The sequence below is a fragment of the Ziziphus jujuba genome, chromosome 1, assembly GCF_031755915.1.
Source record: "Ziziphus jujuba cultivar Dongzao chromosome 1, ASM3175591v1".
Lineage (NCBI taxonomy): Eukaryota > Viridiplantae > Streptophyta > Magnoliopsida > Rosales > Rhamnaceae > Ziziphus > Ziziphus jujuba.
In genome coordinates this window covers 33,165,618-33,190,482 of record NC_083379.1, presented here as the reverse complement: position 1 = coordinate 33,190,482, position 24,865 = coordinate 33,165,618, and the positions used below count along the sequence as shown (strand labels likewise).

Below are 24,865 nucleotides of genomic sequence, written 5' to 3'. Positions count from 1 at the left end.
AGAATTTTTCCTAAGATTCAAATTTGAATACTGAAATGGAACGTGTATTTTCAGAATTATAGTTAATCCCAACATATGTTATTTTTTACTTTGTTTAATAGTAGAGGTGCAACATGCATGCTAAGCACGTGATCCTTGTTGCAAATAATCTTATTTTGTAAAATAATAATTGTTATTATGATTATTTGAAATGTTGTAAAATGATTACTATAGCCGTCTAATTTTTATTTTGTTTAGGTGGATTTTTGACAAATTGGACGTATGGCCGATTTGAGCCAAATTGTAGTAGAACTGTCAACAAATATGGGCATGTAATCCGAACATCTAAAGAATTTAATGGATGAGGACCCAACTCAACTGTTTTATTGTTTCCTGGATGTTAATTCGATGGGATGCCTTGCTTATCCTTGTTAAGATAGAAGGAAACAATTCGCTACTTCTTAAAAAATAAAAAAAAATAAAAAAAAGAAAAAAAAAAAGAAAAAAGAAAAAAAGAAAAAACAGTTTATACGCAATCAGTCGGCAATTATAATGTCAAACATTGGATTGGTTTGGAATCCTTTTGAAACATATGGAAGTCTGGTACGAGGACACAAGTATCCTTACCATATGAATTTTGATGTCATATGTGATCCCAAAAGATAATTGTAAATTATCTGATTAAAAATTAGGTTAATTACACTGTTAGTTTGGAAATTTTGTATTTTATGATTTAAAGTTTAAAACTTTGAAATTTAGATTCTCTAATTTCAATTTATTATGTTCTGGTTCAATCAAATTCTTTAGCAAATAACAGTTAACATGGAGTCTAAAATGATATTAAAATACAAATTTTTTAAACCGAAAAATCTAAATTGAAACAAATTCAATTTAGATAGCAAAAATTGCAACAAATTAAACCAAATTGTATTTAATAGTGGTAAAGTATGAAAGAATCATATTAACCACCAACAATTAAAAAACCTAATTAGATTAAAATTTAACAAATTGAAACTTAACAACTTAAATTATGATGTGAATCCGAATTAAATTATACTAAAATGCAATTAACTCAAAAAAGTATCACTATTTAGTGATTCAAATAGTATTTGTGCTAACCATATAATATACCTAATGCAAACATAATTTTTACAGTTCTAATTATTAATTAGAATAGTTCTTTTTACAATTCTAAAATGACTTTTTACAGTTCTATTTTTTATACACTGCTACATAAATATATAAGAAATATAAAATTACTTTATACAATATTACTTATTTATAAAATATCCCTAATTCATACAATCCCAAAATTATGGATGGTTCTTTTTACAATTCTAAAATGATTTTTTACAGTTCTATTATTTATACACTACTACATAAATATATATATATATATATATAATTACTTAATGCAATATTATTTATTTCTAAAATATGCTTAATTCATACCATCCCAAAATCACATATCTATTATAAATAAATTTTTTTTTTACAATTCTAATATAATTATTTACAGTTTCTCACTAAAATACTCTTCTTTTTTTCTTTCTCGTTATGAATTAGGGTTAATTTTTTTTTTTCACTTTTTTAATGACATAAAAAGTTATTTATTTGAAAGCAAAAAACCAATGAACAATGGGGGGTAATGATGATTGGGTAATTGGTAGTATACTTTTGAACAACTTTGAAAAAGTTCAGTCGTATACTACTAAATGTTTTAAAGTAGTTTAGTTCTGTACTATTTTTTGAAGTTTTTTTTTTTTTTTTGGTACAGTGTTTGGTCATAAACTTTTAAATGTCTTTAAGATTTCTAATCTTATACTTTTGAACATCTTTAAAATTGTTGAGTTATATTTCTGAACATCTTGAAAGTTGTAATTTATTATTTTGGAATGTTCAGCCCTAAATTTTTGTACATATTCAAGATGTTCGATTATGAACTTATGAACATATTTGAAATATTTGAATTTGTTCAACCCAGCAATTTTGTAATTTTTTTATAAAGTATATTTTTAGATGGTTCGACTATAACTTTTTGTTAAACTTTGATGTTGTTCAGTTGTAAACTTTTCATGTTGTTCAGTTGTAAACTTTTGTAAACTGAAAATGTTTAGTTGTAAGTTTATGAACATATTAAATATCTGTATATAATGTACGATATTTAATATCTCTATATACATACAATACTTGACAAATAAAAGCTAAATATCTTAATAATGTTCAAATAGACGGTTTTGAATAATTAAAAAATGTTCAGTTTTAAACTTTTAAATAAAAGACGAATTTTAATATACCCAATCAAATATAAGAGTGTTGTTCTGACCTGATCGTTGGTAAGAAATAGAAAAAAAAATCCAAACTAAAGTAATTATCACAAAATCAAAAAAAAAAAAGTAAAGAAAAAACTAAATACATCTTACTATTTCATATTTTTGAGCTTCCATAATTTGTGAATAATTATTGTATCTACAACCCTAATTTTTAATGGAATATAAGTTAGATGGATATATATAATGTATTATTTGAGATGAAGAATGAGACTTTATAAAAGAATTATTTAAATAGATTTAGTTAACAAATATTCTTAATAGCAATTTTAAATAAGAATAAAAATATAAATCAATAATGAAACTGTATAGAATCCAAATGATAATGTAAATACAAATTTCCATCATTAAATCTAATCCATTAACATAGCCAAAGGAAAAAACAGAAAAATTAGTGATCATTTTTTTTTTAATCTTTTATTCTTTGGGATGTCTAGATCATATTCAATCAAAAATAGTTATTCTATGTATCAAACAGGCTATATGTCAAATATGTGAATGTGCTTAAATACTATATAGGGTTTTACTACAAGGTAAATGTGTCCAAAAGTTAAAAAAAATTATAATACTTTTGGAGTACACACAACTCAGCATATCTTCCTTCGTTTTATGACTTGTGGAATATTAATCCATGTAAGAAAACACATTCACACAACAAAAATGTCTTTTTATTTCTTTCATCCTCTTACACAAATGGTAATGGGGATACTTTCTCTCTCCCAAATATATTCTTCAACCTAAGCAATCCAAACTCAATGAAATTTCAAGATAAATTCTTTAAGTGTTTTTATAAGAGACTATAAAAAGGAACAAAATGTAAGAAAGTTGATTAAGTTTCACTTAAATCTTATCATCCCAAAAAAATAACGTAGTTAATTTCTTTTAAAATGGAACATATAAAATCTACATTTCACTTCAATTTACTGTGATAATTTCTATCTCCTTTCTTAAATGGCTCTTTCACTCTCATAATCAGGTCTTCTCTTCTATATAAAATCCAAAATCGTCACCCAATACCTTTTGTCAACAAAAGTACATATATATATATATATATAGGTTAACTTTTACCCATTATTTCTCTATTATTTTTTCATTTATTTTATGATATAATTTAATTATTCCACCATCAAAAAAGCAAGATGGAGGTAGAAGGCATAAATGTTGATTGAAGGAAGTCTCTAGTTTGAGATTAGGAGAATTTTTTCTAAACTAATGAGGTTTTTCGGCACAAGGAAAAATTAGGAGAAGGAAAAAAATTGCTGGAAATCAAACTATGAATTTGAGTAAAATCTTCAGTTGATAAAATTGCAATTAGAAGATATAACAATGAAGCCCCTTATATATTGTAAGCTCCAACATGTGTGTAAAAATTTCTTGTTGGAATATTTTGATAGTATGTTTTGTACTCTATGTTATATATATTGTGCTTTATGCATTGTATGTGATTTATGTTGTGACTTGTGATCCTAAAATTGTTAGTGGATTTGTAAATATATGTATATTTGTATTTTATCTATGTGGTTCATTGTGCTTTATTAAGTTATACATTGATTATTGTTTAATAGATAGCACATATGTGGTTCTTTTGCCATCCAGGTGTATGGTTTCTTTCATAACCCATATTATTTTGTCGTCTCTATTGTGTCGTATTACTAATGTGTGGTCTTATTATTTGTTAAAAAAAAAAAACCTTTAAATTAATATTGTATTAGTAACTTTTAAAATGCAACAATGAGATTAGTCGTTTTACAATTAAGTTTCACTATGAAGGCAATGTGTATAATATGATGGGAAAAACAATATATTTAAATGGGACCTTAGACTATTTTGACAACTATAACACATATTACAAGCCTTTTAATGAATCAAAAGAGATGGATGAGATACCAGATTACTTAAATAGGATGGTGTTTTACTGTATGTCACACAGGTCAAATGATTTTATGTATCTTGCCTTAAATAACATGATATATCAATTGTGTCTTATTTTAATTTAAGATAGGATAGTTAATATGCATATTAAAGAATGTTATAAGTTTAGATCTTTAGCATGGATGTCATAACTACTCAATGGTGAGGATGTATAAGGGGTTAAATTTGTAGGTGAGGGTGAGGATCAATCGAAGGATAAAGTTATAAATGATGATGAGGGTATTAATAACTTTAATTTAAGACCTGAGGATTTTTTTTTTTTTTTTTAATACCCAAGAACTTATTTTGCTTGAAACTCAAAGCTTGTAGTACAAACTGAACTTAAAATAGAAATAAAAATTACATCTAAACTTAAAGTTAATATAATGAAGAAATATGTGATGTTGATACTAATTTCATGGAACCAGAGTATATGTAGTTTGATGATGTTGCTATTTTAAGAAAATACATGGATTTTGATGAACTTAGTGTTGAGGTGGAGAGTTAATATATAGGAGCAAAACACAATGAGTATAGAGAGTTGTTGTGAAGATAATGGTTCACTTAGAATGTTATTTGCATTGTGTATAAGTTTAGAAAAGTTGTAAGAGAATGTGAAATAAAAAAGTAGAAGTGTTTGAAATTTCAAAAAATGACAAAAATAAAATAAGAATTATAAAAAAGTAAAAGTGTTTGAAATTTCAAAAAATGACAAAAACAAAATAAGAGTTGTTTTGCACTATAAAAAAAAAGGATTATAAATGGATGCTCTATGCTTTTGCATTTAATGAAATTAAATTTCAAGTAAATATCTGTAACAATGTTTGTAATTGTGACTTGTTCTTTTGACAATAACATTACATCTTCATGGCTGACTAAGATTTATCTAAATCGGTTTAAATGGATTTAATTCATTTAGGAAAACTATGTAAGAGTATTAAGACCCTCCCAAAGTTATCTATTAGAAACCTAAGATGGCCCTGACTAGGAGAAACCCCATCAGAAATTCTACAGAAAATTCAATAGCATCGCTCTTGTAAACTGAACTCCCCCAAATATTTTCTTACATAAAAAACTCACTCAAAAATATACATCCACCTTATTCATCATATCTTACTACAAGTTTCCACAAATTTGTAAGACTTCAATAATAATATCATATGAATGTAGATACAAGAAATAATTAGTACACTACAAATACTTTTATAGGTGTCAGGATCCCGGGGTTTACTACTTGGACCCCAAATAGCCCTGACCTTTTCCAAGTCCTTATTAAACACTAGACATCGTACCTTTATAACTCATGACCGGCCACACCACCCTCTTATTACAGTCTCACATTTCTATAGCACTTTATGAACATAACAAATGCATAATGTAGATAGAAAATAATAATAACAATAATAATTATATCGTCTGGGTCTCAAACCCTGAATCATTCAGTTTAGCCTTTAATATCTTAGAAAATATACAAATACAAATTTTATTGTTAATAATCAATAAACTGTGAGATAATTTTTAATAAAATAACTTAAAGGTTTAAAAGAATGCACAAAATAGAATAACATTTTAAATTTAACAATTAAAGCCTTAATGGTAACTCTGATAATGTCACCACTATCTAGAACCAACATAAGTATATATATATATATATATATTCTATATATATGTATACAACCTCTTGAGAACTTTTATATAATCTGCTCGAAGGCTACGATGTAACACCCCGTACCAAAAAATATACATGATTAAACAAGTTTGACCAAGTTTGACCAAGTGAACAATATATGGGTTCAAGTTGACCTTTTCAAGAGCCAATATTTTTGGTTTGACTAAGGTACCATTGTGTAGATCTCGTCGATACGAGTTCATAGATTAGCGGCATGCCAAATTCTGAGTTACGGATAAAAAGTTATGGTTATGAGAAGTTTTAAGCATAGGTTTTAAATCAGTGTCCAAGCCAGTCCCCAGTCTTTGTTTGTCAGTGATCCAAGGCTTTGTATAAGCCTAGGTAAACGTGTCAAACAGGAAATAAAGCTCAAAATATCCATTTCTTTCCCAAAACCTGATAAATTCTCTCCTCAGACCTGTGGGTCCAAACTGGATCATTTCGACCCGTTTACCGTCGAACCGGGTCACCGCCGTTTTGCCCATTTCCGGCCAACCACCACTTACACGCGCCGGCCAACTAGAAAGATCACTTGAAGGCGAGCTCAACTGTGAAATTTCACGGCAAGAAGTGGTCGGACAAACCCAGATCGGGCCGGCGAAGTCCGCGGCGACCGGCGAGATTCCTCACCGTTTGAAAGATCCGACAATGGGAAGTTCGGCCGATGCTTCAACAGTGTTTTCCAGCCACCGGAGGAAAGTTTGGACCAAGGCACTCGAGTTGAGCCTGGAGGCAATCCTGTAGAGGAGCAGGCATGGGCATCTACAGTACTGTGAGTGGTTATATCATTTTTAAATGTTTTGGATATATAGTATAGTATATATGTGGTTTAAATATTTTACGTATATATCATTTGATTGAAATATTGTTTTATGCATATATAAATATTTGCTTTCACATATACGTGTTATCATTTTATATGACTTTTGATAATATTTTAAGTGATTTTCAATTTTAATGGGTCCATAAATGGACTTGTGGTATTTAAATATCTTGGTAATTAAATTGAGATTTTAAATCATTTTGGAAACTATTTGGTTTGAGAAACCAGATTGAAAATCATATGATTTTAAGCATGATCAAATATTTTATAATTTTATGTGCTTAAAATCGGTTTATGATGAATATATTTCACTGTGGTATTTTCTTCTTTTAGTAAGAAATCATGATTTGAAGTTTTTTTTTTTTTTGAAATATTTAGACAAGCGGTTGAGCGTGAATATTAAATTATGATTTATGATACAATCAGATACTGTATCGGTTATTTTAAATTGATGTACCATATAGTACTAGAGTTTGGTTTAGTATTATATTACAGCGCGCTGGGTTTACTACGGTGCCGTGAGGTTGGTTTCATCCAACGGTTATCTATTATTACCACGGACTGTGAGGTCAGGTTTATCCGACAATTTATTATTATTACTACGGTGCCGTGAGGTTGGTATCATCCAACTGTTATTAATGCCATGGACCGTGAGGTTGGGTACGTCCCAACGGTTATTTATTATTTCCACGACACCGTTCATATATTGAGGGTCGTGAGGTGGGTGTATCCCACAGTTTGCAGATTGGTACATCGTATGGTACATTGTATATGTTTGTATATATTGTTGATTTACAAATATTATGATGATTTTTACATTTTCATATTTATTTGGTGGAACTGTATTTATTATATTTTATGCTCAAATTTTTATATCATGATTTGAGACATTTCATAATATTACAATGATCATTCATTCATACTTTTGAGTATCGGTTTTTATGATATTAATTGGGGTACAAGTTTGGGTTTTGTGAAATGATTTTTAAACGGGGAACTTTTCAAACGAGTGGAACGAGAGGTCTTGAGAGAAAGATTTTTCAGAAGTAAATCATTATTTTTCTATTATACTATGCCACTCACTGAGATTTTTTTATCTCGCATTTTATTGTTTTAAATTCATTCCCCTAGGCCCAGGCAGCTAGTAGCAGTCTACCTCGTGCACAACTTATCGCTTGTTTCCTTCCACTACAGCAGCCGTATTTATCCTTTCTTTACATATTGTTATCTTCTGGACTTATTTATTACTTATTTGTACTCATAGACTTTGTTGACACTCTTAGAATGCTCTGATTTTAAATATGGGACTCAGTAGAGAACATGGTACTCATGTGTGTAGTTATCGCCTGTAGTACAGTAGGGCAGTTGTGGACTTATTTATATATATATATATATATATATATATTGAGGTATTAATGTTAATGCTGGTGTTTGATTATCTACGTTTTAAGGTGAAGTTCCATTGGATATTTTCTAGAGATTGTCCAATGGGACTTCACTAGGCGGGATCACCCGGAAGGTCCTGGGAGGGTTCCCGGGGCGGATCCTGTCATACGATACCTGCCTGTAGGCTATCATACCTACCTGAAGGATATCATACCTACTCGAAGGCTACCGTACATGCCAGAAAGCTACAATACCTTCAAATCTAGTAAATCATCCATTCAAACAAATACGACAATTGTGCAATTGACAATAATAGTAGTAATAGTAATAATAATAACAATAACAATAACAATAACAATAATAATAATAATAATAATCATAAATAGGTAAAACATAACTAAAATTGATAAATACATTACATAATCCACACTTGTAGTGGAGGCACACCCGATATATTATATAGTACACTAATACATGGTCCTACGATATTACCTATCTGCAGGTATACTACTTCCAATACTACAAAGGGTGGTTGTCTTTAATAACCTTCCAACTCTTTAGTCTCATAGGCAATAGAAATACAATACTAAACCATTCATGAGTTGAGTTGAGTCGTGGCCCCAGTACGGTGTAATACACTATAGCATAATGTAATACATATATATATTCATCAAAAAGATATGCGATACACCATATGATATATCAGCACTGCGATGTGATGCTTGGCTTCTAAAACACTATTTGATAGATAAGGGAGTGCATGTGGTTCCATTAGCGTCCCAATGATTTCGATGCTAAATAATCTGCCATTATACGGCAAAGGAGGATGGTTAATGCTCAATGTGCAAAATACCTACCAACATTCTCACTCTTCGCTCCCATAGGAATGGCTAAACCTGTTCTCCTTCAACTGTAGGGAAGGTGACTGATGCTATCACCACAAAATACATGCCTAACAACTCTCACCATAGCTCACAAAGGACAACTAAATATAACCTCCATACTAATCTATAATATAACAATACAAAACATCAGTACTTTATGATGTACCATAAGATTAACTAATTACATAAAAATATATAATCTCAAAAATATTAACATCCTCATAATTACATTTTAAAAAACAATAATTAAATGTTTTAAATAATGATTGGATAAAAATAAATAAATAAACAAATAAATAGATGAATAATTCAATAATAAACAAATAAAAATAAACATAAGAAAAATAATAAAATTTAAACATAATTAATGAATAATCTTACAATCTCCATTGTAATTCTAACTATTTAATTATTATCTTAAAAAATCAATAACCAATAATAAATAAATTTGGAAGACCCAAATAAAATATTTTAAGAAAGTAGACCACTTTGAAATTCATCTTAATATTAAATTAATACGTAAATGCATGAATAAATAAATACATAAATAATCTTAGCAAAATCATATATACATACATATATATATATATATATATATATATATATATATATATAATTATACACATTGATACACATATGTAAAAATATATACATATATAGATATGTATAAAAATACCGATTTTCCCTGTTTCCATTTATAAACCATAAATGAAGAATTATCCTTTTAAAACAAAAAAATTATTATTACCAGAATTAGATTTTCTCTATTTATAAATCAATGTATAAATAAATAAATAAATAAAATAGGTAAACAAGTAATCTTGCAAAATTATATACATTTAGTTAATTACACACACACACACACACACACACACACACACACACATATATACATATAAAAAAGCATGTTTTACTAATATGATTATTTTATCAAAACTAAAATTAGTTTTAAACAATTTCACAATTCGAATGTAGGTTGTACACCAAAATTAAAACATAAAAGCATGTAGAGAGAAATCGTTTAAACTAATAGCTTTTTAATTCTACAACCAACCCAATGTCAACATGCCAAGTTTAACAAATCCATTCTCATAAACAGTTTAGAACTCAAAATTTAACTTAACAACCTAATATAGTTCCCAAGCACCAAACTATTATCTCAAATAATGTGCCAAAACTACCTAATTACATAAATATAAATATCTAAGTTTATATATGCATACCCACACATGTTCATTTACATACACATAAATTCCAAAGTCCACATAACAAGATTTAAATCATAAAATTAATATACTAACAATCCCAAAACATAATTTAAAAAGATTATTCTAGTCACCGGGTTGGAGGTACTCACTTTACTTCATAGTAGACCAACTCCTGGCTTAATATTGAGTGTCTAAAATATTATAAAAATATTTTTTGAACTTTCATGACAGCACGACTAAGATCCCAATATCTCAGTATCATTTCATAACTCAAGAAATACCAAAACTAGACATCCAATTGGACAAATTACATAGTGAACCTATTTAGCCTAAAGCTCAAAAATTGAAAATTTTCGATATCTTAAGAATTAATTGAAACCAATCATTCCATTAACTCCTAAAAATCACTAGGGAAGTTAATTGTAACAACAATTGTCTAAATTCTTGTCCAACTTCTATCCAATTTCAATATAATCATAAACTCAAGCTTCATCAATGGAAACTTCTCAAATGCTAAACCATAATTTACATTCTAGGTATCAAATTGAAGCTTATGATGAAAGGATTAGGAATATACCTTCAATTTACCCAACTATTACGGGAGATGGTCAAAATCCTGTTGGAGATTGTTGTCGTAAAGAAATTTTATTGTATCTCACAAACGAGTAAGATTTGAGCCTCCATGGTTGGAAATAGACTTAAGGGGTCCAAATTTACGGGAAATGACCACCCATTTGACCTGGAACTCACCGAAAAATGGCGATCGATAAATGTAAGCCTCACCAATTTTCATGGTTTTCCCACGACTCTAGGCCATTTCATAGTAAGTTAATGGTGGCTATGGGTTTCGATTTGGTCTATGTATTTCCTGGTGGGTGGCCAAAATTTGAAAGCAATTGTAGTTAGAAGTTGACTGCCATGGTCATGCGATGGAAATTGGTGTTCTCCTCGTTCTTTCATGAGTGGTGGGGGAGAAGATGATGAAAGAGAGTAAGTAGGTGGAAAGATTAAAAATAATAATAATAAATATATAAATAAATAAGCAAAGGACATTAAAAATAATAAAATATTACTAAAATAGTATCATATAATATATATAGTGAAATCGGGTTATGGGTTTTAATTTACCCAAAAATAATGATAATTTAATAGTAAAATAATACAACACTTAAATGCGAAGGGTCCAATTAGTAAATAATCAAAACGCCTTTTTGAGCTATTTTAACCATAACTTTTCAATTATGATTTGGAATCAGATGTGCTACTAATTTATGGATTTTAATATCATATGATACATAAGTCAGAATTAAAACTCATGCAAATAAAGTCAACTTTGGGTCACCTGATCAGTCCAGATCGCATCTGTTATAATCATAACGTTCTAATCTCAGCTTTAATTTTGGCGTAATACTAGTCTGTGAACTCAATTTGATGCGTACTTCACCACGGTGTCTTGATCAAAGCAAAATTCTTTTTGCAGTAAAGTCAACCATAAGACCCACTTGGTCAAATCCAATCAACCTAGTCAAATTTGATCAAAAATTCAAATTCGAAGTGTTTTATCAGGTGGGGTGTTACAAAAAGTTTTTTGTTTCGTAGGTTAGTAGTTGGTAGTAGAGTTAGAGCCACGGCAAAGAAAAAGATAAATGGTTCAGTTGTTGCACAATATGGTCGACTATTAGAATATTATAAGGAGATCTAAAGATCCAATGTAGGAAGCACAGTTATTATGAAGACTAATTTAGGGTTTGGAGGAAATCTTGTAATTGAAAAGGTTTATATTTGTTTGGTAGCTTCTAAGCAACGTTTTAAAGAAGGGTGTAGACCATTAATTGGTCAAGATGGTTGTCATATGCTAGCACCTAGGTTAGCTATGAGCTTTATTAAGATTGATAGAAACAACAACATCTTTCTTATAGCATATATAGTTGTGAAGGTTGAGAAGATAATCATTTAGCATTGGTTATAGAAGCTTTAATGAAAGATGTTGACATTATTAATAATCATGGAGGGTGCTTCATCATTGATAAATAAACAAAACCTAATTTAAACATTGGATTATTTGGTGCCAAATTTTGAATACAAACATTGTGTGAGGCATCTATATAACAACTTCAAGATTCAAGTCAAGAGTTTTTTAATGAAACATACATTATGTAATCCTACAAAGGCTACAATAATACCTAGGTAACATTGTTCAAGTATATTCTCTAAAGGGCGTACTACTTCCCAACCTTCTGTGAACCTTGCTTCTCTTATGATTTTTGCTACTTTAGAAAAGTGATTGATATCAAAGAGAATCTAAATCTAGTCACTCAACTAATCTAATCCACTCGTGGAGATTGATACCTTATAGTTATGGAGTGACCGTTAGTTCACTTGCACTTTAAAGTTAATTTTATTTGGCTTTATTCTCAATCGCAATATAAGTTTGAAGTAGAAATGGAGACCTTGAAACAATTATCTAGTGAAGCTTATGCTTGGTTGGTTAAGAAGGATCCAAAATATTGGTCCAAATCACACTTCAAAAATGTGGCAAAATGTGACATGTTGAATAACCTTTATGAGTCATTCAATAAAATTTTGGATGTAAAGGACAAATCATGAGTCAAACTATTGGACAAAATTAGGATATATATTATGAAAATGATGAATGTTAAGAGAAAGTTGGTGAAGAAATGGAATAGAGATATTTCCTTTAAGGTTTTCAAAATTTTAAAGGCCAACAAGCTAAATTCAATATATTGTATCACAATATGATTTGGTCATAAGAAATTTGAAGTTTGAGTGGATGATGGGATGTAATATGTTGTTGATTTTGATTCTAAGTATTGCTAATATAGGAAATTGGAACTTTATGGTATCCTATGTAGCCATGCAATTTCATTTAGAAGTAGAGAACTTAGTCAATGATAATTATAATAAAGAGACATATGGCAAAAAGTCATGACCAAAATATGTTGCTAGCACAAGTTGACCCACCACCTCATAAGAAACAACCAAAAAGATAAAAGAAATTGGGGAGGAGAGAATCCGATGAACTTCCACACTCTATCAAGTTAAGGAGAAAACATAATATAGTAATGAAATGTTAAAGATGTATGAAATAGAGTATAATCAAAGAAGCTATGGAAAAGCTCCATTTACCACTGGGCGAAGAAAAATGACAGTAAACTATCTGAAATCCCATATATATTTCAATACATTATCTAAATTAAATTGCTTTATATTTTTTGTAGGTAAGAAGTAATGGGATATCTATACAAACTTAAATTAGAGAACACTTTGATGTTAATCATATTGGTGTTAATCCTAGTATTAATGCCACTATGTACCATATTTATTTATTCAAGAACCATATGGAGGTTTTACTAGAATAGACAAAGGACAAAGCAGTTGTATCTCTCTTGAACAATCTATTAGTTATTAATAGGCAATGAACCGACTTAGTGGATTTTTCGTGTTTTTAAGTCATTCTTGTAAATTTCAAATGAACTTCATGGAAAAAAGCAGAGTGGTACACTTGTATTTTATTAGGTTAAAAATAGCTTTATTTAGCTTAGCCTAGTTTATTTTTAATTTTTTTATTTTGGAAAGTTTATTAAAGGTATAGAACTTTTTAAAATAAACAAAATAGATGAAACTTATAAGTATAGAATTTATGCTCCTTCATTTTGATCATACTCCATTATAATTGTTTTGAAACAATATTGACTTTAACATGAGTAGGATTTCTCTCAAAGTTGTTTTGTATATATGAATGAGCAATTCAAGCTTTAAGCTAGTGAAAATGTGAAAATCTAGCCAATATCTTTCAAAGTGAATGAGTGATATAGGTTTTATCCATATGTAACAAGCTAATTGTAGATGACATATGTGCAAATCGGGCCAAGTTGTTGCATACTTTAGGGGGCATTATCGCAAAACAAATCTAGAGGGCATTAGTGAAAAATATTGCATAGTTTAAATGGCAAAGATGCTAACTTCTGTAAAATTTAGGAAGTATATTTTATATTATACATCAGTCATATAAACACAATTAATGTTTCAAGGGGCAATAACAAAAGGTTCATTTCCGTGTGATTTCTAAGAATCACTTCAAGTGATTTTTTAAGAATTACCTGATTAATACTTCCTTTGAAATTACCAAATATATAATTTTTCTACAACAAAATCCCTAAGAATTATTTTATATTTATTTTGCCAAACACGAGAATAAGTGTTTTTACCTTTTTTTGTAGTGCTCCTAGGCCTTCAAGAATTGTCACTGCTAAACATGCTTTAAGTTTCACTACTTGAAAGTTAAATTCACGGAGTATATTAACAAAACTAATTTGCCATACTAACATAAGTAATTTATGAATATTAACACAATTGTCATAAACTCCAATTTCATTGCCATTATAATCAACTACTACATAACAAAATGTATTTTTGCTTTCGAACTCTTAAAATTACAATAAACACCATCACAACTACCATATGAACTAAATTTGTCTACTAGCTTTCCCTTCACCCCTTATTGTTCTTCAACCAACTATATAATACTCTTATTTGTTCCATTTGCCAAACAACATCATTAACAAAACAATAATGACAAGCCACAGTTTATTTTCTCTACCTTTTATCCTTGCTTTGTCTCCCTCTAATATGTCCATGCCTCTCAACAAATAAGGGATTATTTCTTTTGATAGGTCACATATTAGTGGATCATACCAAACAAAGAAACCACATCAAGATTCTTGTAATACAAATTTATTAAAATTAAGAAAACACATTAATCAAAGGTTATTGTGTTCATCTCTGCCATGGCTGATTACTTAAAGCTCATCTTTTGCCCATTCACCTAATGCACACAACAATTGTTAACTTCTAATAAGGATCCTTCCAGTGAACGCATAGCACTCTAAAAAAAATAGGTCTAAATTTGACCAGCCAGATTAAAACATAGCAGGATATTTCACCAAAACTGACCTTAAGACATGATTAGAACCTCACTCATAGACACAGATAGGCAACTAAATCAAGCAAGTAACATTATGTAAAGTAATCAACATGAATCTCAAATTCCCTTCTCAAGAATTAATATCAATAATTTTAAATAGGGAATCATGTAAACAAAGTTATAATACAAATTTGAAGCAAAAAGAAATCAACAAATAAAGTTATAAAACAAATTTAAAGCAAAAAGAAATCAACAAATAACACAAATCAACATTGAAAATTTAACCGACAAGAAAACCAGACTAAGAACAACCAACATTCTATTAAACTTTTCTCTACTCTCCTCAAAACAGCAAGCATCAAATAATAGTAATAATAATAAAAAGAACAACATTACAAGTTTTCAAAGTACAATTGCACATCAATAACAAGAACACTCAAAAACATAAAAACTGGAGCTCCAAGTTCAAATTAAAAAATTGTATAACACTGTAGATTTCAAAATCAACCATGGTAAAAATTTTGGCTTCAATGCAAGCTTTGAGTAAAAACTAAAACAAATCAAAATAAACAATATTGTCTACCATTTTCATACATTTACTAGCCAATTCCAGAACTAAAATCATACAATACATAAGAACTTCATATTTGACCTTCCAATTACTAATGGAATATATAGAAAGAAGGGGGGCAAAAAAAAAAAAAAAAAAAATCAAATTTCAGGATATTAACCTTATGGTTTTGATAGCCAAGAGACCTCATTTTAGGATTGTCATCAGTCTACTGTATCCTTCTTTTAATTTGACTTCCACAATAGTGCAGCATCTCTTTCATCTTTTACAGGAATTTTGCCCATTCTCAACAGAAAACCCTAAAATTTTGGGCATTTTCCTCTTAAATGTTATTAGCTTCAATTTATGCCACCAAGTCGTAGTCATTTTTTATTCTATCCTTGAGCTAATGGTCTATGTGCAAAGCACATGACACTTACCGTGGAGAAATAGACAAAATTAAAGTTGGGTACCATTGCTGCAAACATTTGGTAAGTTTGAGGGAACCAGGAAAATAGGTGGTGAATGCTAAGTACATGGTGCAATTTTCAAATCTTTTAAAAGTTTAAGAGACATAGATGCAAAAAAAATTCTAAAATAAAAAGAAGAAGTATTAAGCTATGGGTACTTTAGGAGTATCAGAAAGTTTTCCCCAAAATTATCATTTTAATGGTAAAAATTGTTAAAATAAGATAATAATTTGTTTTATTTTTCAAGAAAGACAATATTATATGCTACTAATAACCATTAAGACTATATCTCCAAACCTTAAAATTAAACCAAATCTTTAAAAAAAGAAAAAGAAAAAGAAAAAAAACATTCATTTTAGTTTAGAATATATTATAATCTCTTATTAAAAAAATTCATTGTCATTACAATTTAGACAAGTGATAATTATTATATGTTTTATGATTTATTTTTATATTTTCGGTAAATCTCAATCACGTGGATAAAGTAGACTGCACCTTTGGCATTTAGCATTCCATCATATTAGGACAAATAACATCTTTTCTAGAAGAATTTATATGGTACAAAATAGATTATAATTTCGTTTTTTTTGTCCCTCTAAAATCCAAGATTAGAATAATTTTTTTGTTTGTTGGAAAAAAGATTAGAATATATATAGTTAGAATGGAAGTTACAATGCATATTATTACATGTATTACTATAAACGTTCTTTCTTTTTTTAAAGAGCTTTTGACGATATTTCAATATTCGGGAAAAAAAAAAGAAAAAAAAGAACATTATTCTATTTAATTAAATATGAACAAGGGAAACAAGCGGTGAGAATCTGGATAAGGCTGTTTTGGATTCCATCAATTATGTGCTTTTAATGGCATCCAATCATCAATATAAAGTCAACTTGTACTCCTTTAACAAATCAGGTTTTTGTCCAACATATTCAAGTTAAAAACAAACAAATATATATATAAATATATATATATATATATATATTTTTTTTTTCTTCTGCGTCAAAGGTTACATTTTACCAATATAATTAACTTGATTGTTTCAAGCCAAAAAAAAAATAATAATAACTTGATTGTATTTAGCATTTTTTTTTAAATAGGAAAAAAAAAAGAAATTTAAAAGAAAAAAAATTGTAGAAATAATTTAAAATTAGAAAAACAGGAGGAGAGTGAGAGGGGATGACAGGAGCTGAACTCCAGCAGGAGTTTGATTGTATGGCTGTGAAAACCGAGTATAAAATGGTTTTTTAAGGCAAAACACGTGTGGTGACCCTTGCAACGGTTGAGACTGGAAAACCAACCATCTTCTTCAGACTAAATCAAGACCGTTCATCAATCTGAACGTGGACATGTGTCGTCCATACAGTGAACCGTCACGTTTTCCTGATGCTCAGCACACACATCAAAGACTGCCTCTCGAGTTCTTCGGGAAGAGAAAGAGAGAATAGAAGAAGCACAAACGCTCTCTGAATCAACAACTTGTCTGCTTCCTTAGCTTCTGTGTGTTCGTTATCTTCCTCATCTTTAACACATAAAGCTTGCAGAGGAACGAACACTAGTAAAAAGTGCTTTTTTTTTTTTTTCCTTTTTTGTAAGTTTTATTTATTTATTTTTTTTAGTTGTAATATTAAGATTTATTTTGGAATAATTGTTGGTTGAATTTTGGTAGGTGAAGGTGGAAATGGCGAGCTCAGTGGGGAAGGAGGCTGCAAAAGAGGATGTTTTTTCCTTGGAACTCCCTGCGCCTCCTGGTTGGAAGAAGAAGGTCTTTTTCTCTCCTCTCGTTTTACTCTTGTCTATCTTTAGCTCTACTGGCTTTCGGGATATTCAAATTCTTAACTTTTTTAAGATATAATGCCTGAATTTTTATTTATGCATGGAAATTTGATGTGGGTTTGTCATATTTTCTTATTCTGTGAACTTTTGTGGTGAAATTTGATGCTGTAGCCTCTTAGTTTTCGAGTTAGGGTTTGTGCATATTTCCTCAATTTGGTTAAGTTATACTGCGCCTTTTTATCTTTTATCTTTTTTTTTTTCTGGTTCATGTGCGCTGGAACTTCTGGAAAATGTCCTGTTTCTTGTTCTTGTTACATCTATCGTTTGTTTGGTCAACACTCTGCTTCTTGCATTAGGGTTCGTTGGAAAGGGTCAAATTTTATTATCCTTTATTTTGGTTAGCATTTTTCTTGGTTGAATATTTAGAATTCTAATGCTGTAAATTCTTTGATAGGCGGCTTTATAAGTGTTTGTCGTGGTTTTTCATTTCCAGTATGTTGGTTCCTTTCCTTCCATTAATATGTCTCTTTTTTATTTTATCTGAAATATTGTGAGTAACACGTAAGAGTTAAGACTTTGGGAAGATTTTAAATTGTTTGTTGCCTGCTATTATAATCTAGTCTACTTCTTTATGGCTACTGCTATAATGGTCATACTTTTTGTTGTGATGTATTTTTTGAAGCTGAAATTGTTTGTATTGATGCGTATGCAGCATTGATGTTCTGTTAAACTGTTCATCCTTTTTCTCTTTCTGGAGTTTGATGGAGGAAGTATTTGCTTGTATAAGCATTATTCAAGGAGGTTTCATCAGATTGTGATTTCTAATTTGATTCTTAGGTTTCTTGTGGCCTGCTAGAGATAAGTCTAACTTGCTCCAAGATCACCTTATTAGTTTGTCTCTAACCTTTTTGGGTTCGAATTTACTTGCGTCCATAACCATAACATGGCATGTATTAGAGGGAAAGAGATGAAAAAAATAGAAAGCTTGATGTAATTGTCCCAGTGGTTGCCAAAAAACTTGTTAATGTTTGGCAACATATGACCGTATTTGTCGGAATTCTTCTCCTGTGCAGCTGTATGTAATATAAGATAATAGATTACAGGTTGTTGTAAATTGTGTTTTGCATTTTCAGCATATTTTCCATGCACTTTCGCTTTCTTTCCTTTAGTCAGCCACAAATAGAAACACTTGAAAGTTGTTGCATTTCAATTGTGAGCCTATATAAACCACTCTATCTCGGGCTTTATCTACTTTTCTACCGCGGGCTTTATTTACTTTTCAATAAATTTGAGTTGTTGTTATAGTATTAAAGTCCATTGGTTTTATTTCCAAGAATGTGGTCCTATGAGATTTATCATAGGCAATTTGTATGAAGTGAAAAGAGAGGAAAAAGAAAAAGATATTAATTTATTCAGCAATGGTGGAGATTATTAAATAACATTTATTCCTGAATATAACATGGTTTAATTATACAGTATTTAATTATGCCGTGAATGTGGTGAAGACATTAGAAGGGGAATACTTATTCCAGTAAAAATTAGTAATTTGTCTAACCTCCAAGTTGGTACTCGATTAGAGAGCTGAAGATGGTTCTTAAATTTAGATTCTTGTGATTTTTACCTTGGGTATTTCAGTTATTTTGTCTATTAGATGGTTAGTTGACCTGAATAAGTTTGAACTCATGTCATATGGGAAATGAGTCTTTATCTTTTGGATGTTTATAATTTTACGGCCTAAGTTCCACATAAATGTTTTAATGTAACTCATAAATTTTCAATGCATTTTCTGCCTACTTATGCTGGATTCTACGTTGATGTAACTTGGTTTTATTAGCATTCCTTATCAAAATACCCAAACCATTGATTAGGTCCCTAGTATGTTTGCTGCATTCGATATTTGTTCTTTCTACCCATGTTATTCTTTTGCAGTAGCTAAGACTGGATTTATGAACTTCATATATGAGGATGCTGGTGGCCTACTTAAATGAGTGAGGGTGACTTAGAAGAAAAACATACTGCAGGTTGTGGTACTATGTCTATATAGGCCACTAAATTCAGAGTATAACATAACATTTTCATATTATATATTTGCAAATTCATTTTAATCCTTTAGTTTTCACTTTGTACTCATATTATCTTTACTTTCTACCATGTGTAAAAGATGAGAATGAAAATAAACGTAGACGAGGAAATATTTATATTATCGTGATTGTGAAGTATCAACATGTAGATTAGAGCTTGGAACACTACCATGACTGTTTAAATGCTGACATAGAGTATAATCAGAGAGAGACTAAAAACAAGGTGGTAAGCTTGGCCTCTGAGAGTTTTAGTATGTGTATCCTGCCTATTATCATACATTGTTAGTCCAGGTAAATACATCCTATTCCAGAAAGGAAGCAGAGAAAAGTAAATGAATGTGAACACATAATTGCAGTATTTTGCTTATTAATATGACTTTCACATTCTTTGTTTACGATGAGTTCTTGGCCTCTTAAGTAGAAATGTTTGAACAGTATAGATCTTTTTCTTTTTCCTTTCTCACTGATTTACTACAACATACTAAGATGTGGATAGGCTATCCTTTCCTTCAGCTTATTTTCACATGGAGATTATTGGTTGTCTGCCATATGTAATTTGTCTCGACTCTCAATTTACTCTGGGTGTTTTGAGCACTGGCCCATACTTGGTCAGCCTTTATATGATGACCCAGTGACTATGATAGTTGTATCTTTGTTTAAATGTTCAACATCTCTTACACATTATATGAATTTCTGTTAAATTTATTTGGGAAATTTCCATGCAGTAATTCTTCACAATTTAAGGGCTAAAATGCTTTTACAGGTTATATTGAAGTTCAAGTAGTCTGTTATTTTTTCCTATTAAAGTCAGTATAACATGATGTAGTGCTCTATGCTCATTTCATTGCAGTTTCTGCCAAAGCAAGGTGGAACCCCTAAGAAAAATGAGATCATATTCACAGCTCCTACAGGGGAGGAAATAAGTAACAGAAGACAGTTGGAACAATACCTGAAAGCGCATCCTGGTGGTCCAGCAGTATCAGAATTTGACTGGGGCACTGGTGAGACTCCAAGGAGGTCAGCCAGGATTAGTGAGAAGGCAAAAGCAACTCCCACACCAGAATCTGAGCCCCCAAAAAAACGAAGCAGGAAATCATCTGCGTCAAAGAAGGATGGCAAAGAGAAAGAAGCTGCCTCTGGAGGAACTGAGGAGTCAAAAGTTACTGACATACAAGAAGATCAGAAAACAGAGAAAGACAGTGAAGATGCTGATGCCAAAAAGGATGTTGTGAAGGAAAATCAAGATGAGAAAGCTCAAGATGCAGGTACCAAAATTGAAGCAGCTCCTGCTGGAGAAGCTGCAGCTGGTAAAGAATCTGATTTACCTAATAATTCTGAGAAAGCTACTGAGTCAGAGCAAGGAAATTCAGAAGGGATTACTGTTGGAAAGAAAGTTGAGGTTTCTGGAATAATTCAAAATGAAAGTGGAAATACAGAGGCAGCAAAATTACCAGAAAAGGTTGAGCAACAACAGGATGAGACAGAGAAAAATATAGTGGCTGGGGAGCAGATCAAAGTCGACACTAATGCTGACAAAAAAAGAAATGAAACAGAAGGAGAGGAGAAAGAAAAGTATGAGAAAAAAGCTACTGAATCTGAAGGTGAAATAAATGAAAAAGAGAAGCATGACATAAAAGCGACTGAATCTGAAGGAGAAGTAAAGGAGAAAGAATCTGCAAAGGGAAACGAGGAACATAACAATACCGGCATTCATGAAGCTAGCAAGAAGGTTGAAGAAGTAAGTGAGAATGGCAACCATGGAAATGAGGCTGGTAAGGTCAACCCCTGAGAATAAACAGGCTGGCTCTCTCCTCTCACTCTGACACATTGAAATATCTGGAAATATGTCTGTAGTTTTAATGTTGATGTTAATTTTAGCTTCAGATTTGTTTTTTGAAACATCAGTCTATACAATCATTGGTTAGGGTTATAATGTAACCTTCTTTTGTTGTACTGCTGAGGCATGTAAACCTGCAATGACCTATTGTAACATTATGTGTAAAATACTGGTTATGTAATATTATGATGCAGTCCTGTATTAAGGTAGTAATCCGAAAATTTCGAATTTTACATCTTTTTGAATTTTTTGGCCTAAGGTTTAATATATTTGACTGTTTCATTTGCTGTATGCTAAATGATTGAAGAAGGGAAACTACAGAATGCTTTAATGAAAATTTGAACTCCTAGTGCGAGGCAATGAAGGGTGCTTTTTTGAGAGAATTTATGCAACATTCTTCTTAGCCTTTCTTGCAAGTAAGAAAACAGAAATCATAGTGAAATGTCAATCAGTGCGAAAGATATTCTAAATATTCTCAATTTATATGCCAATTTTGCCTTCTCATTTTATACAACTGATTGGTACTTGAAAATGAGAAGATTCGTTGAAAACTTCTTGGTATTCAATGTCTTAAAGAATAAAGACATCAAAATTCGCAACGCTCGCTAAAAAATTGTTGTTACTGAAGCTTGGTGATATTGTTGACCTCAAATTGCTATGCCTGGTCACACACTATGAAAGCAGGCCAATCAAAACCAGGGAATCAATGCGAAAAAGCTACTGTTTTTCCCGAAAAAGGAATGAAATGAAAATTGGTATGCTCTGCCCCTTCAAAGTCCCTTAAGCTGTCCAAGGAGCCCGGTTAAAGTTGTCCATTGCTCGAATGCACTGGCAGACGAAACAAATGCAATTTTGGAAGACTCAACATCATTCCTAGTCACTGCACAAACAAAAGAAAATTTGAGCCTTACAAGCACTAGAAAAGAGTACATGCTTTGCCCAATAATCTACCAGACGCAGATCCTCTAGAAATAATTTACTAATACACGGAGATGGCAGCAAAGTTTAACATTTATATGGGAAATGCAAGGATGAATTTTAAATTTGGTTTGCGAATCAGATAATAGTTTCAGAGGAGAAATCCACCTGAGGCGATCAATGAAGCTAATGATGTATTGAAGGTATCCACCTGAGATTTCTCTTCAGGACTAGAGCTCAGCTGTCGCAGAGACATAAAACAACAGTCAGAAAGCTATTCTGTATTTGTGCCACTAAAACAAAATGCCGCTATTCATGAAATTTTTAGTTCTAAATCGGGGAAGGGGGGATTTAAGACAATGGAGGAAGAGATGGTAATTAAAAGCAAAAGTCATATGTGATAAAGAGAAATAAGGATGAACGTCTGCGTTTGTGTTGATGTCAATGAAAAATGACTCAGTTTTTCTAGCAAGCAGGATCACCTTAATGAAAGCTTTGTTGGCCTTTTTAACCCAATCTGCATCAATGCTGCTACCAAGAACTGAACTAGCAGCAGACAAATCGTTATTGTCAATAGCTTGGCCTACCTTGCTCAGCTTGTACACCACATCCTGTAGATATGCTGCACAAATAATTTCATCACTAGAAGTTTTGGGCTTGTAATGGAGCTGAATTTACAAAACTTGTTAAGGTTCCGATAAGCCCAAAGGATTACATTTACCGGATTTAAATGAGAACGAAAGCAATCTCGATGATTAAGGTTTAGCAGTTGCATACTCCTAATTATAGTTGTACTTGTGGAACATATCACTCCTTAATTCTTTTGAGTTTCAATAGTACGATTCACTGATTTGCGCCAAATTAGCAAAAACATGGAGAACATACTGAGTCAAAAGGAATATTCTACATGCTCTTTGTACTGTACATTAACAAAAGGGAAATTGAGGTAAATTACCCACCAAACCATTTTATTTGCGTTCTGATAATACATTGTTTTAACCTCCAAATCAATTTTCGTATCTAAGAAGTGATACAATCATACAATACAAACAGCATTGGATCCAGATCAAATTTCCATCACACAAAATCACAAAAGTTAAATCACAATAGAACTTGGAACTTTAAACAGATAAATTCGACCAACAAGATTCCATTAGAAAAAAGAACCGGGCCCTTATGTGATCTCCCAAACTGCAGTCTAAATCTAATAAAATAACAACATAACAATGCTAGACTCATCTTCTAGCCACTCAAAGTGTTAGAATGGAGAAACCCATTTATTCTATCATTGGGGTATCGGATTAATTTATAGACATTTCAATCAAACATGACTATTACTAGAAAAAAAAAGAGATAAAAAAGAAAAATTGAATATTTGGGACCATCCAATCATGCATTTGCACCAGGGTCTACTTGAAGTGTATACATATAGGGAAGGGACAAAACCTTTTTCTTCGTTGGATGAGTTAATAACCCCTTGTTTTTCAAGCCTCTTCTTTCTGTCCTTCTTCACCTTTTCCAAGAGCTCTTCATCATCATCAGCCTCTAGAATTGCTGCATTAGCATTGGAACCGCCTTGACCGGCCAAAGAGAAGAAGAAGGTGGTGATGGAGCAGAGAGAAAGGGCTCTCTTGGTTAGGATTGGAGAAGGTGGTGGTGGGTCATTGACTGCCTTGCAAATTGTCAATAGTTTCCTGGTATTATCTCTGTGGGTATGTACTGATGATGGTGTTGTCAGTGGAAAAGAAGAAGATGCAGAAGCAGAAGACAGACGTGAAGGGAGGAAAGTGATTGCAGTTGAGAGAAAGGCTGTTGCCATTTCTTTTCCCTTTCTTTTACCTTAATTTTTTTTTTTTTTTCCTGGTATTTTTTGGTGGGAAAAAAATATTAGAGGTAGTGGCATTTTGGAACCAAATGGATAAGGTTTTGCTGGATTCTGCCATCTGATCCAGTCATTCTAACAAATGCTAAAGGGTGTTTTGGTCATCTCAAAAAACATAAAAGTTCTTTATAATCTATCGAAACCAATCTGTACTTTAGAAAGATAGAAAACAAATTGACTCAAAGATTATTATTACTGATGTGGCTTTAATAATCC

General features: G+C 31.0%; 2 protein-coding genes and 1 long non-coding RNA gene across 6 annotated transcripts; 1 reads left to right on the top strand and 2 right to left on the bottom strand.

The window, feature by feature from the left end:
- Positions 1 to 8,444: 8,444 nt before the first annotated feature.
- Positions 8,445 to 11,186, bottom strand: LOC112489337 (uncharacterized). Of its 2 annotated transcripts, none has more exons than XR_003053619.3 (2): positions 10,768 to 11,186; positions 8,445 to 9,106 (listed from the first exon to the last, which is right to left on the bottom strand). It is a non-coding gene; the product is annotated as an uncharacterized LOC112489337 (long non-coding RNA). The 2 variants fall into 2 exon arrangements; XR_007237975.2 differs by having other exon boundaries at positions 8,445 to 8,901.
- Positions 11,187 to 17,338: 6,152 nt separating this feature from the next.
- Positions 17,339 to 22,084, top strand: LOC107434928 (methyl-CpG-binding domain-containing protein 11). 3 transcript variants are annotated; one of them, XM_016046448.4, is made up of 3 exons: positions 17,339 to 17,713; positions 17,825 to 17,920; positions 20,863 to 22,084. In XM_016046448.4, exons 2-3 carry the CDS (start codon positions 17,837 to 17,839, stop codon positions 21,799 to 21,801), a joined length of 1,023 nt encoding a protein of 340 aa, XP_015901934.1. In that variant the 5' UTR covers positions 17,339 to 17,713; positions 17,825 to 17,836; the 3' UTR covers positions 21,802 to 22,084. The 3 variants fall into 3 exon arrangements, with proteins under 3 accessions (XP_015901934.1, XP_024923484.1, XP_015901933.1); XM_025067716.3 differs by having other exon boundaries at positions 17,339 to 17,746; XM_016046447.4 differs by having other exon boundaries at positions 17,340 to 17,720.
- Positions 22,085 to 22,310: 226 nt separating this feature from the next.
- On the bottom strand, positions 22,311 to 24,661 carry LOC107434929 (thylakoid lumenal 16.5 kDa protein, chloroplastic). The gene is made up of 4 exons (XM_016046449.4): positions 24,214 to 24,661; positions 23,250 to 23,389; positions 22,936 to 23,008; positions 22,311 to 22,729 (listed from the first exon to the last, which is right to left on the bottom strand). The coding sequence occupies exons 1-4, from the start codon at positions 24,584 to 24,586 to the stop codon at positions 22,620 to 22,622; spliced, it is 696 nt and encodes a 231-aa protein (XP_015901935.1). The 5' UTR covers positions 24,587 to 24,661; the 3' UTR covers positions 22,311 to 22,619.
- Between the last annotated feature and the right edge of the window lie 204 nt (positions 24,662 to 24,865).